Genomic DNA, 17,148 nt, shown 5'->3' with positions numbered 1-17,148 from the left:
CATGTATAAAAAAACAAAAACTGAAATACAGTTTACAAAAGTTAAGTAACAGTTTATGCACATATAAAGCCTTATTTCTTCTACATGAACACTGTCTTTTCTAATTAAGCCTTTATACAGGAAAAAAATACTTTTTTGATCCTTACATAACATGTATATCCCAAAATAAACCTTTGTTTGCGCATTGCTCTGCAAGAAGTGTATTTGTCAAAAAACAGAAATTTCTTCACACCATAAAACAATAATTTAATAACAATCCTATACGCATGCAGTGTGTAAAATCTGCACATTTACATGATGTAGACAGCCATGTCCGTCACTATATTATTTTTCAATTTTGGTCAATTATATAAATGGTATGACCATAAATTATATGCTGACTTCTTTCTAGGGTTGAGCATCGGCGTTTTAGGTCATTGAACAGCTTCAAATCATTTGCATTTAAAATGTACTATCTAATCCATCCAACAAATTACTAAAAATTTTCGAAAATAATGATATTGTAATAACACAATTTCATAATTTAATTCAGAATATATTATTATCACATACCAAGGAAGTAAGTCTGAAAAGTGTAATATGCCCCATAAATTACCAAGGCTGTGGGCTGACAGTGAGCTCTAGGCTTCAAAAGCACACCGCAGCCAAGGGCCATGACCTTTCACTAACACATAGATGTATACTGACCAGACCACAGGTTAAACAGCAGCAGTTCACATATTCAATGTGAACAGCGAACTTGTGAAAAAAAGTTCACAAATAAAAATGATATAAAAACACAACAAATTTCAGTCAGAAAGGCCAAAAATTGTTAACTCTGTCTGCAACAGATGACATAATACGTTGAAATACTGACTGACTGGTGTCATGCCTATCACAAGTGATCAACACGTTGATTGGGCAAAGAATATGGTGGAATACTTTCAGTAACTGGAGCGTCACTGTGAACATGGACGTGGAACTGTCCCCCTGATATGTTTCCGGAAAAGAGTGTTTTAACACCATACGCTCTCATTAGACGACTGTTCAATGTTCCTCACAGATGTGTTGTTTTGTCAAAATAATGATGAGCTAGATTCAATGAAAACTGGCAGCCATGAAGTTGAAGTTGTGGCAGTTTGTGGATCTGAAACAGTGCGAAGTTGTTACAGCGTGCGTTGTTTTAAATGAAAAGGGAAATGACTGGCAGAAACAGCTGAATTGAGGAGCTGAGAAATTCTTGTATGCTGAGCAGTGTTCACATGACTGTAATTATTGATGGATTGAATGTTCTTGTGGCCGGATATCTGCACGATGTGATTGGCTGGGATTTTGCTGTCATTCAGTTTCTGAATAAGATGTTTTCTGGCGCTGTGATTTGAAAGATTTTTGTCACTGTGAATGCCTGCAGAATTTATAATTTTTTTCATCACTTATGGACGGTTTGTTCACGCCGATGGGTTGTTGCAAAAACCACATGTCGTGGGACCCGGATGATGGATGTTTTTGTGTTGGCGGCAATGTAGAACAAATCATTTACTGACAATAATCTGACGGCCATTTGGCAGCATACATTTTGAATATTGAAACCAGACTATGATCTTCACTATCCATTTTAGCCCACATTTTCTGTGTCACAGTTCTTACATCACAGACATTTTCTCCAGTCCTTGTCTTCATTTGCCGTTCTGAATATTGAAGATACATGTGTTCTCAGCCAGCGGTATAGGAACATGGAGAAACATCTTAACAACACATCGCCCTGTGTTTGGCAGTGCCATGAAGACAAAAATGCACGGTATTAAAAAACCACACGCTGTTCAATAGGCTGTTAGGAGACGACTTAGTGAGTACACCAGTTTGCCACAGTGTGTCAAGTTCAGTGTCAGAAATTGGATTCGCTCTGCTGGGGAGATTTCCTTTCCTGTCTCGTTTTAGTTGCTTCTGTTTAGATTTAAGCACATCCTGCATCTGTGGAAACTGTGGTCTCGATACTAAACTATAACCATAGTTCTGACGTTTCATCTGGCAACATACACAAAACTTGACAACATACATGTATCACAAAAACTTGTGGGTTTGTATTGTGAGCCATCAGATTTTCGAAGACTTAAGAAGAATTGGACAGGAGCCTGTTTAACTCTAGTGGTGGTATCTTATGAATTTGGCAATTTTCAGCCAGTTGGCTGCAGGAAATATTTTCTGAGGATTCTTAAATAATAGTGCGTTTTGATTAATATGTGTTTGTTTGACAGTATTCAGATCCACTTAAACATGACACTTAGTCCAGTGGACTATATCTTCCATTAGTATTCAGATCCACTTAAACATGACACTTAGTCCAGTGGACTATATCTTCCATTAGGGTACATACCTGTACTACCAACAAGGATAAGAGCCCTGCACAGTATGTACTTTGGCCAGCCAGACTAAACATGGGCATTCAATGAGCTAATACTCTGGCTATACAAACAAATAATGTAGAGCTGTCAACACATCAGTCACATGTGTTAGCAATCTGTCCTGATCTAGCTCCTATACAGTCTCTCTGTCATACAAGACTGTACTGTGTCACACCTGGAGGTTTGTCAGGGACCTGGTTATATCAGTTCAGTACACATCTATGCAGACGTGTATATTTTTCCTGCAAAATCACACCCAGTATATTTTTGAGTGCTGGCTGAAATATGCATTATGCAAACACCCTAGTTATGTTCCATATATATACATCACACTATTTATCAAACTGTATAGCCCTGCGTGTACCAAAATGATGGCTATCACCTTGATATGTTAATTGCATGAAGACATAACCTTTGTACCTGTCCCTGAGTGCAAACACAATATATTATCAGAACAGGTGAAAAAAGTGATAATTAAATGTGAATAACAAAAATCTACAACAGTAATTTTTTTTTTAAAACATGTGAACTCACTATTACTTTTTACAATATGCATGGAGCTTAATAAATTGACAAAGGAAAACAATTAGATTTGGTGTGAAGTGGCAATACTTCAGGCCAATAACAGATTAAAGGTTACCTTGGCAGCAAATTAAATGCCAGTTTCTTTCTTAACCAATTCAGCTCCTGTCTTCTACACTCTACATTATAAACATTTGCCTGAATCAATCTCATTGAAATGCCTATAACACATACATATATTAAGCATTTTTTAATAAAGGGATAATTAACTGGATGATTGGTTCATTGGGCATGTATCATTGAACTGCAACATACTGAACATAATTACCTGATGCTTATCAGCTTCTAGCTGTCAATGATGTCATTACAAGTACGGTCACCAACAGCTACAGATCACATGTACATGCATACATGTATAATGCTATTATCTACAGTAATGTTATACAACAAATACATGCATGAAACTTCATTCAAATTCAATGACCAATTAAATCAGTGTTAAAAACAATTCACAATGGATTCAGCAGTGAAAATGTCACTGTACGGCATCTGTGTTGAAATGTTTCATTGTTAATTATATACATGTAACACCTGTTGTCAAACACTGGTGACTGTACATTATACTTGTCTGCTATGTGGAATAACAAATGCGTGTAATAATAATTACACTGATAACTGCACACAGTTTAAACATGAAGCTTAAAGTCAATTTTAGTGTCGGTAATAATGAATTATCCACATTTTAATTGTAGCAATCACTTCCTGTTTCACCACAAGCCAAAACTATGGTTATATCTAGCTGACATTGCACAAATATGTCAGAAATGTGAATTTTAACATGATACAGCATGGCTACATTCCACAAAGCCATCTTAGACTAATTGTAACTACCAAGTGTATCTTGATGGGAAGATCAATTTTTAGGGGAAATTGATCAAGTGTCCTTCGTCAAATGAAGATATTATTATTATTATAATTTAATATTATAAGCAACATGAGTTTAAGATAAATACATGTGTTCTGTACCATGGAAGTTATAATCAGGTTTAGTCAGCTTTGTGGAACTTCAATTCAATACAATGTTTTCACAGAACTACAATGAAAAATCTCTCAAAGGCGTATTGCAATAAATGTTTATTTTCATGATGCAACAATGACCACACAAGTAGGTGAAATAAAATGTTTTTCCAGGATTTTCAAGTAATAGCCTCGAAAAGTTTTCCAATTAGCACTTTCAAGAAAAACTAAGTATTTTCAATGTCTTATCCACAAAGAAAATAAAAAACACCCTCTTTTTCAAGGACTTATCGATAATGAAAATAAATAACACCCTCTTTTTCAAGGACTTAACCCTAGGGAAAATAAATAACACCCTCTTTTTCAAGGACTTACATGTATCCCTAAAGAAAATAAATAACACTTTCTTTTTCAAGGACTTATCCCTAGAGAAAATAAATAACACCCTCTTTTTCACTGACTTATCCATCAAGAAAATAAAAAACACCCTCTTTTCAAGGACTTATCCCTAGAGTAAACAAAAAATACCCTTCTTTCAAGGATGTATACCTAGGGAAAATAAATAACACCCACTCTTTCAAGAGCTTATCCCTAAAGAAAATAAATAACAGCCTTTTTTCAAGGACTTATCCCAGAGAAAAAAACACCCCCTTTTTGAAGGACTTTGAATGTCTTGAAAACATTTCACCACAATTCAAGTACTTCAAAGAAATCCCTCACGGTACAGTAGGAACCATGATGACCACAACACAGCACTACATGTATTGTAAATTCTAAAGCTTGATGTGCATTCTTCATCTAATGAGAATAAAAAGGGCAAAGAACGCATTAAGGTGCTGCAGTGAAGAATATTCAGGTTGAAGAATATGGCTGTCCATTACATCTGAAGAAGATAAAGATTATGAGCATCCACAAATCTGCTTTCCTGATAACTTGGGCGTTCTCATAACTATAAAGAGTGTAAATACATGTACATGTACAAAAGGCCAGAACAGCTTATGTAAAATCTGTTGTAATCCGACTCTCCACAGAGTAGTGTAGAGTTACAACTCCAGGGAAATCCAGGCCTTAAGCTCATAAATCACTCTCTACCTTGAGTGGTGTAAGCCTACATGGATGATACACACTGCAGGAGAAAGATAAATAAAAGCAATTTCACTTTACAAGTGTGGCTTACCCATACCTACTGCTTGACACCTGTAGGCTATTTGCATGGTAATGTGTGTTTTTGGTGCCGAAACTTTTTCACTACAGGAGGTCATCTCACCTTGCAGACAGCCCTCAAAACACCTTTCTAATGTTAACAGAGCTCTCGCAATCAGGCTAACTGGGTAACTCAGATCAATTACAAGGTATCTGTCAAACATCATCTCACAACCAAATGTATCATGCATAGGGGAGTGCCCATCAGATCAAGGAGTTTATGATCGCAAATTCACTCCCAAGTATTATTAAACCAAGAAATACCTGTACCCTTCTCATTCCAGGAGTGACTCTGAATAAAATTCCTTATTCCCCAAGCTTTTCACATATGAATGTGTAACTTTCATTGTGACTTTTGCACTTTTTAAATTTGATTTCAAATACAAAACTACAGTAGTTGGGGCTGCCAATTTCAGGGCTTCACGAAAAGTGTGATTTTATAATGGCCTCAGAATATGCCTGTATAAACACCATGCAAATAACCCCAACGGTTGAAAAATTACAGTACATGTAATGTATTAACTATTTCAGCTAAAGTTGTGCCAAAATCCACCAGTTGTGCCAAAATAATTCATTCACTTATTTATTTCATTGTTCACTTATTTATTTCATTGGTGTTTTACGCTGTACTCTAGAATATTTCACTTTTAGGACAGCAGCCAGCACTATGGTGGGAGGAAACAATCAAGCCTGTAGGAATACATTATGTAAATATGTGTAGTGCCTGTACAATACAAATGCCTTATTGTGCCATCTTTAATTTGCTTGCATGGTTAACTTTAACCTTTGGGTGGGCCTAGTATGATCAGGCTGACTGCCAAACTACAGATAAACTTTCAGTTACTGAATTACAAGTATATTAAAGGCTGGCCAATGTGACTCTTCTACATGTCCTACATATACATGTACATGCCCATACCCTGAGTATAGTCCTGACTATATCAACATCTACACTGGGGTTCAATTCCATATTGGAAGGCTTATCCTGTTATGAAGTTATACACAGTGAAATCTCAAAGCTTACCATATGTGTCTTTAGACTTGGAATCTGCGTTCAGGAATCCACCCAAAGCTGGTTTATATAAACTTCACCAATATGGCCAGCCTGTGCTCCACAAACACTTTAAATAAAGGACGATAGCGATAGCGTGTATATGTCGATACCTTGATGTCTCAAGTTGAAACTAACACATGCTCAGTGGTACATTAGGCTGAAGGCCTCCAAAGCCCTCAACAAGGTAGCCTAGTAGAAATGTGGAGTGTAAACAGACAACATGACTTCTGCTATCTGATCCACATGGCTTGAGGCTAGGAATCTCTTGTACATGTACACTGTACATACAATGGCCACGGTAAATCTTTTTCAACCTTTAAAGCACATCTTTTCCAGTGGAATTTATGCACACACCTGTTCAGAACATGACACTAAAAATGATTTGTTTGGGTCACTAAAGATGCAAGCTTCATAAAACTGTGCAAATTATTTTTCTTCACCCCATAGTTCCCTCCGAATGTTTGAAAATAACCGGTTGCAGAGACAGTTAAAAAGGTTGTAGAATTTGACTATATATATATTTATACACACTCACTACAAAAATCTTGTGCTCATCCAATTTTGCTCTAGTCAACGAAGTACTTACTTTAAGCCTATGGTATTTCAGCTGCATTTGTAATATCAGTTTCCTGGACAATCAATATTAAATAATAATTTCAAGTGTACTTTAAATAGTTAATCATCAACAAATATTAATTCCATATTTCAAAATTCTTAATTTGCCAACAGATAAAGCACTGTTCAATATCAATGACAAGGAAGTTACTTTTAATATATTTTTTATAAATCAATAAATAGATGTATATATACAAATCCAAAACATTACAAAATACATAAATGTTCACCTACACAGAAAGTAACGGTTACTCAACACTGAAAAAGACATTGATAGAAGACAAAAAATCAACAAATAAAAGTTTGATGTTTGATGTACTACAATTATATAACACAGGCACGAAATATCAGTGGCAGTAAAGGCTCATATTTGTATTCACTGAACAGCAGTGTTTAAGTCTGATAAACACGTACATAAGTACAACATACAAGTACATGTACTGTAATTCTTCAACCTCTTCGCATGTTTGCAATGGTGTTTATTCAAGCATATTCTGAAGGCATCATTCTGTATAGACTGATACAACCATATTCTTTGTGCAGCCCTGAAATTGGCCAATCCAACCAATGTAGTTTTGTGTCCAAAATCAATGTGCATAAAACTGCACTGAAAGTTGCTCTTTCATATGTGAAAAGGTTGAGAAAATAGGGTGTACCTTGTGCACCTCGCAATCTTTAGGTGTTATACCCTAATCATTAAGTGAACACGACAAGTTTACCAATTATTCGCTATGTCAACTTGTCCTTTTCAAATTTATCAGAAACTGTAAACATAGGCTAGGCAACCTCAAATAAACACACTCATGTACATGTACATTCTCAATAAAAAAAAAAACATGGTAGCATAATGTATTGTCTCTCTACCTTGCTTCATAATACTTCATAATAATTAATACAAGAAAATTTATGTTATCATAACACAAGTAAAAACTGGCTAGCAGTTGTTCTTCAATTATTTCAAACCTTATAAAAATACTTATGATAATTACTGATATTAATTCAACAGGATTTTAGTCCACTTACCCCATCTTACGGAACATAAACTTACTTCAGTAATTTCATCCACTACGCTGAATGACAGACTGGGATTAATGTACGTCTACATATGTAGGTCGGTATATATATGTAGTTTTGACTGCCCTGGAAAAATTTGGCCTACATGTGTACTGAATCAATGATATACATGCAGACTTTCATGTAGGGTACAAAATGAATTTCCTAATTCTTTCAAATATCGGTGTTTCTTTCTCATAATTATGTTGGCAAAAACAAATATGTCAGGTACAGTAATCATCACTATGAATTCACTTGGGTAAAAAAATGCTTGTGAATTATAAAAAAACATGCATTTACAAGATTAAGCCCATGCAAATTTTTCATTATCTTCCCCACAAAGTTTGTATGTGCCAGTATCATGCCGTACTCAAGAATATTTCACTTATACGACGGTGGCCAGCATTATGGTGGATGGAAAACGGGCAGAGGCTGGAGGAACCCAAGAACATCCACAAGCTGCTGGCTGACCTTCCCATGTCAGCGAGAGAGGAAGCCAGCATGAGCTGGACTTGAACTCACAGCGACCGCATTGATGAGAGGCTCCTGGGTCATTATACTGCGCTAGTGCACCAACCAACTGAGCCATGGAGGTCCCCCAGCACTAATGTAGGCCTACAAGTATTTAATTACATTTTGAAGTAAATGGAACTTCAGTTAGACGGTATAATATGTAAAGCATTCAAGATGAAGTAGGAAGTAGTAAGTCAACCCACTTTATCAAACTCAATACCATGTTAACGTTTATCACGAACTGCTCCTAATTACTAAGTTAAACAACAATCAATCTCAATCTCTTCCTGTGTAGAATTCTCATTTCTATTTTGATGACTTCCCATGAAATGAACAGAAGAGCAATTATTGGTGCTGCAGCTATAGAGTTTTAATATAATGCACTGATACCTCTTAGTATGTAACAATTTTTCAGTCATATGAACTGGAGTCATCATTAGGTGTGTGTACATGTACATATATTGTGTCTTCTTGAGGCAGAGCGAATCCATGCCGCCAAAGTGCTGCGTCATTGAAATATCCTGTTGAAGACACTAGACATGACACCCCATCCAGTCACATTATACTGACACCCGGCCAACCATTCCTGTTTCCTTGCTCTAACATTTCAGTGCTGAATGCCAAGCGAGGCAACAACAAGTACCATTCTTAAAGTATTTGGTACGACCTGACCCGGGTTTGATCAGGACACTGATACCTCTTAATGTAAATAGTTGCATGACACCTCTTGTGTAAACAGTAACTTACAATATAACACAATGACAACTCCAGTGTAACCAGTCACAATATAAAGTGACTAAAATCTTTTGCATACAATATATCAAAAATTATGTAACTGTCCTGTAACTGGCATGTCCACTGCATCTAAAAGAAATTAATAGCACTTTTTGCTTGTGTTAAACTAAATGTGTGCATTTCAACACGGATTACAGCCAAGAAAGCTTACAGTATAAAACCGCAAATTTATCTAATCTAAATCAGTTAACTCACAAATTTTCAATTGTATACCGGTGTATAAAAAGGCAACTATTAGCTGCAAGATGCCAAAACATAACCACCTCAACCTTTTATATCAGGGTTCCTTAAGTCATGACCTACTGACTTACACATGACACCGCCATATTAAATGTTCAAACTATAAAACTGTTATGAAAAATTGTACTAACATTTTTAATACCGAAAAATAGTCAGTCTCTTAATAAACAGAGATGAGGGACAGAGACAGACTTTATTTATTTGATTAATGTTAACAGTCATAAAGAATATTTCATTGGTACGATGGAGGCCACTGGGTCAGGTTTATGAGAGGCTCAATCTGGGGTGTGTGAAGTAAACCATCCACCATCGCTGTATTTCTCTGGGCTTCATGCTATTATTCATGTTAAAAACGAAATCACCTCACATATTTATATGTATGCAAATAACATAAAAATGCATATCAATCTTGTGATAAAAGTTAAAAACAAGATAAAAGTTAAAAACAAGATAACAGTTGTCCCTTGCTTACGACGACGTCACTGTTATTGCAAAACATAAACACATTTATGCTTTAGCTGTGAGGGTAGATTAATAACAAAATTATCTGTAACAACGGGCAGATAAAAGAAAGCATGTCAGAGATTACAGCCAGATGTTCATATGTTGTTTGGTCTGGATCTCGTGAGTGTAGGGTCGCAGATAATAGAACACACCCTCCTTACCCTGCTTAATTTCAACATTGGCAAGCATCGTATATACAGGCCTCTATCGTGTACATGTAATATGGGTCACCGGCTTTACTTTTCGTCCACCTCAGTTGAATTAGCCGAAAGATCAATAAAAAGAAAAGCATTGTACTGATTTGTCAAATTATCAAGTCATAATATATCGAAATAATCACCTGCCAGGCTGAGGATCGTATTCTATTCGATTTAGTCCGGTAGTTGTCAAATTTCAGACAGATTCTGGTCCAAAATCGTCTTCCACAACATCTAACAGGAAGTCATTGAAATACGAATTTCCTTCTCCAAGCCACAGTCATGAGCACTTCTTCTGGCATTCGAGAATCTTCAAAATTACGGTGTTTTGTTCGTATCAAATAATCACTTATCGGCATACAATCGCATATAGGGAGAGTGATCATATACTATGGACAGCGCCACCCCTGCTGTATCAGGGGAGAGCATCTACATGCAGACGATTTTTTTGTGCTTGAACGAGCGCTTGTCAAGATCGTCCAAAAAAGCATTGCTTGACAATATTGGCCAGGGAAGATACTGACTAGCCTCTGACTCTGTATAAGTGACCGCGTGGGGCTGTTTTGGAATGGAATGGATGACATACACTACTGTTGGTCAGGCAGTGAAGTACATGTAGGCCTACTGCCAGTCATCTTGAATTGAGTTATGCACATCCGGGTACAATTTATGTGTTCAGTGATATTCAGGGTCAGCACTTAAATGTTTCGCTTAAAGAACGCCTACTTGTTACAGCATGTGGAAGCTTGAGAAATTGAGCACCACCCACCCCCTTCCCCTTCCCGTGATCCACAGCCAGCTGATAATGTATGACTGATGAGCTCAGAATGATAGCCTAGAAGGAATAACATTGATTGACTTGAAACTACATGTACACGTAGCTGAACATTAGTTACATTATGTTGTCATGCAGTCAATGACGCCGTGGTAGTACAAATGGAACTTAGCCAGAATTTGAAATCGGAGTGTTCCACTTACACTTAATTTTTCCCATAGCGGTTATTTCCTATGCAGTCCCTTCCATGTTAACTTTGTCAGTATATTGTGTCCCAAAGACTCTATATAGCTATAGGAAACTCCTGTGGATAAACTGATTTGCTTGCAGTACTATGGAGTATCTTGAATAAACCATTAAATTTTGGTTTCATCTTTGTAAATATGACCTGACGAATGTGGCTGGCCCAATATTATGAAGTGATAGTCATTTTACCACACCTAATTATCGCTTAATTCGTTTTCGTTTGATTCATGTGATCACTTCTTATCATCATTCCAATATTTTATCATCGTCAGTGAGATAATGGCCTTATCGTACCTCCATAGATACATGGTAGGCCTATTGGTATTGTAAACTTCTTGATCTTGAAGCTCACCGTGATGATTATATTGAAATGAAAATTGTTACGTGTACATGTATATGTGACTTCCCCTACAGTTAATAATATGGTTCCAGATCAGAGTTTATCTTAAGACACCAATTGGCAGGAATTAGTAATTATGACCATGATTAACCATCATTCATTGTACGTTAAATATATGCTTGGGTACAGTGTTGCTCAAGGCATACATATCAAAGAATTAATTATCACTGATCTAGGATATATTGTATTAATAGACTTACTGTAAATCTTTAACCTTTTCAACCACTGAAGAACTTTTTTCGGTGAATTTGCGCATGCATTTATTGTGAAAATTAGACCTAAAATCACTTGTTTATGTCAGTAAACACACAAGCTTCGTGAAACTGTGCAAGTTATTTCTCTGCACCCTATAGCTCTTTCAGAATATTTTAAAATTTTGCTGAATATTTCAAAATATTGGCCTTAATGGTGGTTGAAAAGATTAAAAAATATTGGCCAGCCCATAAGACATAAATTTACAGAGAAATTCCCTCTTGAGGGGAGGCAGATTGAGTTAGGTTTTTGCTGTTGAAAACAAATCTCTGCAGGTTATATGTTTTGAAATTATCTGTCAGTAAAGTTTCATATTACATAACCAGAGCTAGAGCAAATGTATTTTCTGAGGCAGTAACAGATGCTCCATTTTTTGTTCCTGTATCAATTGTGTATGCAGAACAAGTTCAATGTTATCTGCATGGTCACATGGCCTTGGTTATGCAAACCAAGGGTTGTTGCATGTACTGGCAGTATTAATGATCAGTGCTTTTGCACAAACTGAGTAAGTCCATTACCTAGGCAGCAGTAATGGACTTCTGTTAGTATTTCAATGGTTTAGCTTCAATGCCCAATTTTACCCCAGTGCACGCTGTACTCCATGTTTTATGTCATACTATAATGCATCATTACCATAAAGAGAGCTAGGGCTGCACAGCTTGCATCAGAACACAGGCTGTCCCATGCTGCCTGTCAGTGTTATGAGGTCACAGTGCACTGCATGTGTTCCATTAACTACAGATACTGTTTTACAATACTGAACCCCAAATTTCCTCTATGACTAAGTTACTCATTTGGTATGATTCTTAGAGTTCTATTGAACTTGAATAGGTGAGTAGAGTATTTTGGCAGGTATGATATCCTTGTAAGTTTGAGCATTTTTATTTTATTATTTACCTTTATTTGCCTGAGAAATTGCACTTTTTCATGCCCAGTTTGAGGGCAAATAATACAATAGTCTGTAACTATAACAGCGATTCTTTTTTCAGATGTGATGATGGCTGGCTCTGCTGAGGACAACTTCTCTAAATGGCTAACAGATTTGGGTACGCAGTTTAGAAAGTTCTCGGAGGAGCAGCGTAACCAGGTCCTCGACCATCTGATTGACCAGAGCAGTAGCAGTCAGCTTCACCACCTCTCAGACAAGCTCCCTCTGCTGGTGAAGCGTGACTTCATCCGCCTATTGCCACTAGAGCTCGTCGAGTGCTTGCTTCGTTTTTTTGATGATGTGACGTTGCTCCGATGTTGCTCTGTCAGCCACACCTGGAATAATGTCATTAACCAGTGTGACAGGGCCTGGAGAAGGGCGGCCATTGTGGCGGGAGCAAGTCTGAATCAGGCAAATAAGTGCTCTGGAAAACCGGCTAAGGACATGACGCCATACGAAAAGGCTCAGTGTTACAAAGGTATCTACCTGCACACTGTGCGCAAACTAAAGGAGATCCGCTCTGACCAAACATTCAGTCGAGTAATCCTTAAAGGACACCAGAGCCGTATCATGGCTGTGTATTACAAGAATGGAAAAGTGGCTACAGGTACTTTTATAGTGTATTTGCTAGTTATCATTAAGCTGCAAAAACATTTTTAGAACTTGTCATATATTCATATTAATATTAAAATTGCAATGGCATTTTTTATGACTAAAAATGTAAATGTATAAATTGCTGCTACACGTATGTGTGTTTAGGCGTTTACAGGAACATACAGCTAGAATAATGTACGGGCCTTATAACTGAGGTAAATTAACCAGACAGGTTTTCACCTGTTTTATGTGACCATTTGCCAATTAACACTTTTGCCGCTGCTTTACTTTTTCTCTCTATGCTGTAGTCTTTTATATTATATCCATAGTGCTCTCCAGCCATATGTGGGAAGGTATGTCAGCAACATGCATATGGTCATGGGTTCCCACCATAAAATGCCAATCAATTAAAATAAATAATAAACCCATTTTTGCTCTCTGTGCTGTAGTCTTTCATATTATGTCCATAGTGTCAGTCAGATGGAACCCAAGATGTACCTAAATGTATGCTTGTTTATAAATAAGTGTAGCCTTATATATCAATGCTAGGATTGATATATATGCAAAGGAAACCTATCTTTTTTTTTTCGATCCTGACCAATACTGGCAAAAGTTTGATCGTTCTGTTTGATTGGGTTTGATGTGTAGGCCCTGATTTAATGTCACTTCATGTTATTTTGCTCATTTTCATGACTGCCTGGTGTGAGCGATTGCTCACATTTGAAGTGTTGCCTCACTTAGGCAAGACTGCATGAATTGACACACTGAAGACAAGGGACATGCACCATGATTTGCCTTTCTCATGCACCATGATTTGCCCTTCTCATGCACCGTGATTTGCTCTTTTCATGCACCATGATTTGCCCTTCTCATGCAGACACAGGATAATCGACCCTGAGCTAACCACTGGAAAATCTAACTTTAACAAACAAACGAATCCAACATCATGTCCACATCCAGCCTTAATTTTGGAGGTTTGTCACCTACATATAGTTAAGGTCATTGGTTACCCTGGGCTCTTTGGTTTCCTCCAGGCAACAAGCTGACCGCCTCCATACTGTATAAGTGAATAAAGGACCTCCTTGGCTTTATGGTGTTTAGCGTGCTTGTGCAGCTATATGGCCCAGGAGTGTGATTTCCGTGAGTTCAAGTATAGCTCATGTTGGCTTCCTCTAAGCTTATGTGTGGAAAGCAACCTGCGAATGGTTGTGGGTTTCCCCATGGGCTTCCTCACACCATAATACTGGTGCCTCTGTGTAAGGGAGTTGAGTTTAGTGTAAAACTCCATTCAAATAAATAAATCAATAAGGTGAAAAATTCTTTAATTTACAGCTTTTAACACCTATGAAAATCCAAACAGTCATAATTGTCTTATTTGACTGATCTTTTTGGTTTGAATGATTAATATTAATTCTAGAATAATCATTCATCCTTGAATAGTCAATTACACACCATCTAGCATAACCATTTATGTTCTTAACTTAACTTTTGCTTCATTTGTTTCAGGCTGTGATGATCACACTGTTCGCTTATGGGATGTTACCACTGGCAAATGTATTTTAAAGCTGTGGAGCAACAGCATTAGTGATGTGAAGTTTGATGACCAGTTCATAGTGACAGCCTCGTTTGACAACACTGCAGCATGTTGGGATGTGAACAGTGGCAGCCTTGTACAGACTTACATTGGTCATATAGCTGCCATTTTCACGGTGGATTTTGATGTGGAGCGAAACTTAGTTGTGACTGGTGCTGCAGACAGAGTCATAATATTGTGGCAGCTGTCTTCAGGGGAGCTGCTTCACTCTATAGCAGGTCATCACACCAGCTGGGTAATGAAAGTGAGGCTTCTGCCCAGGACGGATGCATTATTCCTAAACCAAATCCCACCTCTGACACCAGAAATTGAAACCATCCCACCGCAGCCACCAGAAACTATAAGACTAATCAGTGCCTGCTCCAACACAGCTTTTAACTGGACAGTACTCAAAGATGACCAGGAATACAAAGTCATTGAAGTGAAGACAGTCCATACCCCACCTGCAAACTTTTGTCTTCACCAGAGTTTTGACATGAGGAACAACGTCAGCAGCTTCTACTTGTCAGACCGAAATGCCAGAGAGGGTTACCTTTATTGTACCCCATTAAATCAGGATATTAACAGCACAAGACAGACAAGCAAGCTGATCCATCTGAATGGTAACCATGATGTTTTCCTCGGGATCGGGAAACGCTTTGCCATTTTCGTAGATTTTCAGGATACAGATACGATGAAGATAGTTGACCTGGTGAAAAAGGAGACAGTTGCACAACATTATTTGCCACCTTGCAGGTATGATACACAAAGCCCATGCTGGCTTGAATGGTTGGCCCATATTACCCATGTTATATAATGCTAGACCCAGGAGTACCCTTGGACCACTTTCTCTATGAAGGGGTATTTTAAAAAATCTCAGGTACCTATTTTCTGGCTTTCTACAAGTCAAACTGACCCCGGTAGCACACTTGTTAAAGCATATGCTTCAGAAGCAGTAGATCCAGGGTCAATCCTGGGTCGGGTCACACCTTTAAAGGAGGAAGTTGTAGCTTTCTTGCTTAGTATTCAGCATTAAGAGGATAGTGCAGCAACTGGTTGACCCGTATCAGTATACCTTCGATACAGGCCTTCAGTAAGTCATCTCACTGAAGCAGCACTAAATAAAAGAGCGGTGGAAATCCGTCCCGCAACAAAGAGGCGTATTACACGTAGATGCTTTCTAAGGACTCCTTCATCGTCATATGACTGAAAAATTTGTTAAGTACGATGTTAAACCCCAAGCACTCACTCATTTACTTCAAGTCAGGAATGTTTGTGTACTTCACTATCCCCAACCCCAGCTGAACCTGACTGCCATCACACAATTTGAAAATTATTGAGCTCTGTGTTAATCACACAATTAAAATAACTTCATAATTTATACATAACACAGCTATTCAAAAATACATAAGAATACCATTGTTACTGCAGAAGCATGAGTATTTCTGATTGCATTGTCACTTCGTTGCATACACATGTATTCACTGGATTTCTTTTATTTCATTATGGAGTTCTTCTTAATGTAATGTTTTTGTGCTTTGTAAGAATAATAAATGTGGTTATTACTGCATATTATTCAGTTTTGATGTTTTCATCTTTAATTTTCTTTTTTGTTACAGGCCTTCAAGGAACGGATCAACATTCACCCTTGGCACCTGTGAATGGCTAGATGGAATAGGAGAGAAGGCAGAAGGGTTACTACTGGCTGCTTGTTTGAAGAGTAATGATGTCATTTTATTGAAGTGGAAAGACAGATAGCAGGTGCATTAATTATTAAACAACATGTAAATAGTTTATAGTTCATGTCGATTTTCTGAAATTGTAAAATATGTGAATTTCTCCATTTAACACTCCACTTTTATGTATATTTCTTGTGTATATGTATCTACACTTACAATTTGTTTGCCACAGAGTACCATTGTTTTTAAAGTAAAGATTACATAAATGTGGCATGTTTGTTGTCAAACATACATGTACCCCCTCTTGCAAGGGAGGTAATCAACAGTTAGTAATAACATGGTGGAAATGGGGTAAGTAAGGAATATTTCAACAAAAGTTTTTCAGATACAATCTTTGTGGATGTGTAGGTCCTGTAAAATATGTTATTGAATTCTGTATATTTTAAGCAGTATCAACAAAGAAAATCAAAGATACTGGTCTGATTATAATTTTCTTCCAATCATTGTCAATATTGCAGTACACTTATGAAGAAATAGAATAAAGTAGTTGTAGTCTAACAATATGTCTTTGTCACTGCTATCTGATATATAAAATAAATGTCATATT

At 37.2% G+C, this 17,148-nt stretch overlaps 2 protein-coding genes across 3 annotated transcripts in view; one reads left to right on the top strand and one right to left on the bottom strand.

Moving 5' to 3' along the window:
• Positions 1-10,359, bottom strand: part of LOC135472383 (tyrosine-protein kinase CSK-like) — a 45,067-nt gene extending 34,708 nt beyond the window's left edge. The window contains exon 1 of the mRNA XM_064751858.1: positions 10,238-10,359. The gene's annotated coding sequence lies outside the window, so the exon portion shown is untranslated. The remainder of the gene's footprint in view (positions 1-10,237) is intronic.
• A 185-nt stretch (positions 10,360-10,544) lies between these two features.
• Positions 10,545-17,148, top strand: LOC135472972 (F-box/WD repeat-containing protein 2-like). Of its 2 annotated transcripts, none has more exons than XM_064752726.1 (4): positions 10,545-10,709; positions 12,757-13,302; positions 14,796-15,618; positions 16,482-17,148. In XM_064752726.1, exons 2-4 carry the CDS (start codon positions 12,762-12,764, stop codon positions 16,618-16,620), a joined length of 1,503 nt encoding a protein of 500 aa, XP_064608796.1. In that variant the 5' UTR covers positions 10,545-10,709; positions 12,757-12,761; the 3' UTR covers positions 16,621-17,148. The 2 variants fall into 2 exon arrangements, with proteins under 2 accessions (XP_064608796.1, XP_064608795.1); XM_064752725.1 differs by having other exon boundaries at positions 10,545-10,754.

Source organism: Liolophura sinensis, chromosome 8 (assembly GCF_032854445.1).
Source record: "Liolophura sinensis isolate JHLJ2023 chromosome 8, CUHK_Ljap_v2, whole genome shotgun sequence".
In the NCBI taxonomy this organism is placed as follows: domain Eukaryota; kingdom Metazoa; phylum Mollusca; class Polyplacophora; order Chitonida; family Chitonidae; genus Liolophura; species Liolophura sinensis.
Note: the sequence above shows the minus strand (reverse complement) of the source record. Positions and strands in the feature narration are given on the sequence as shown.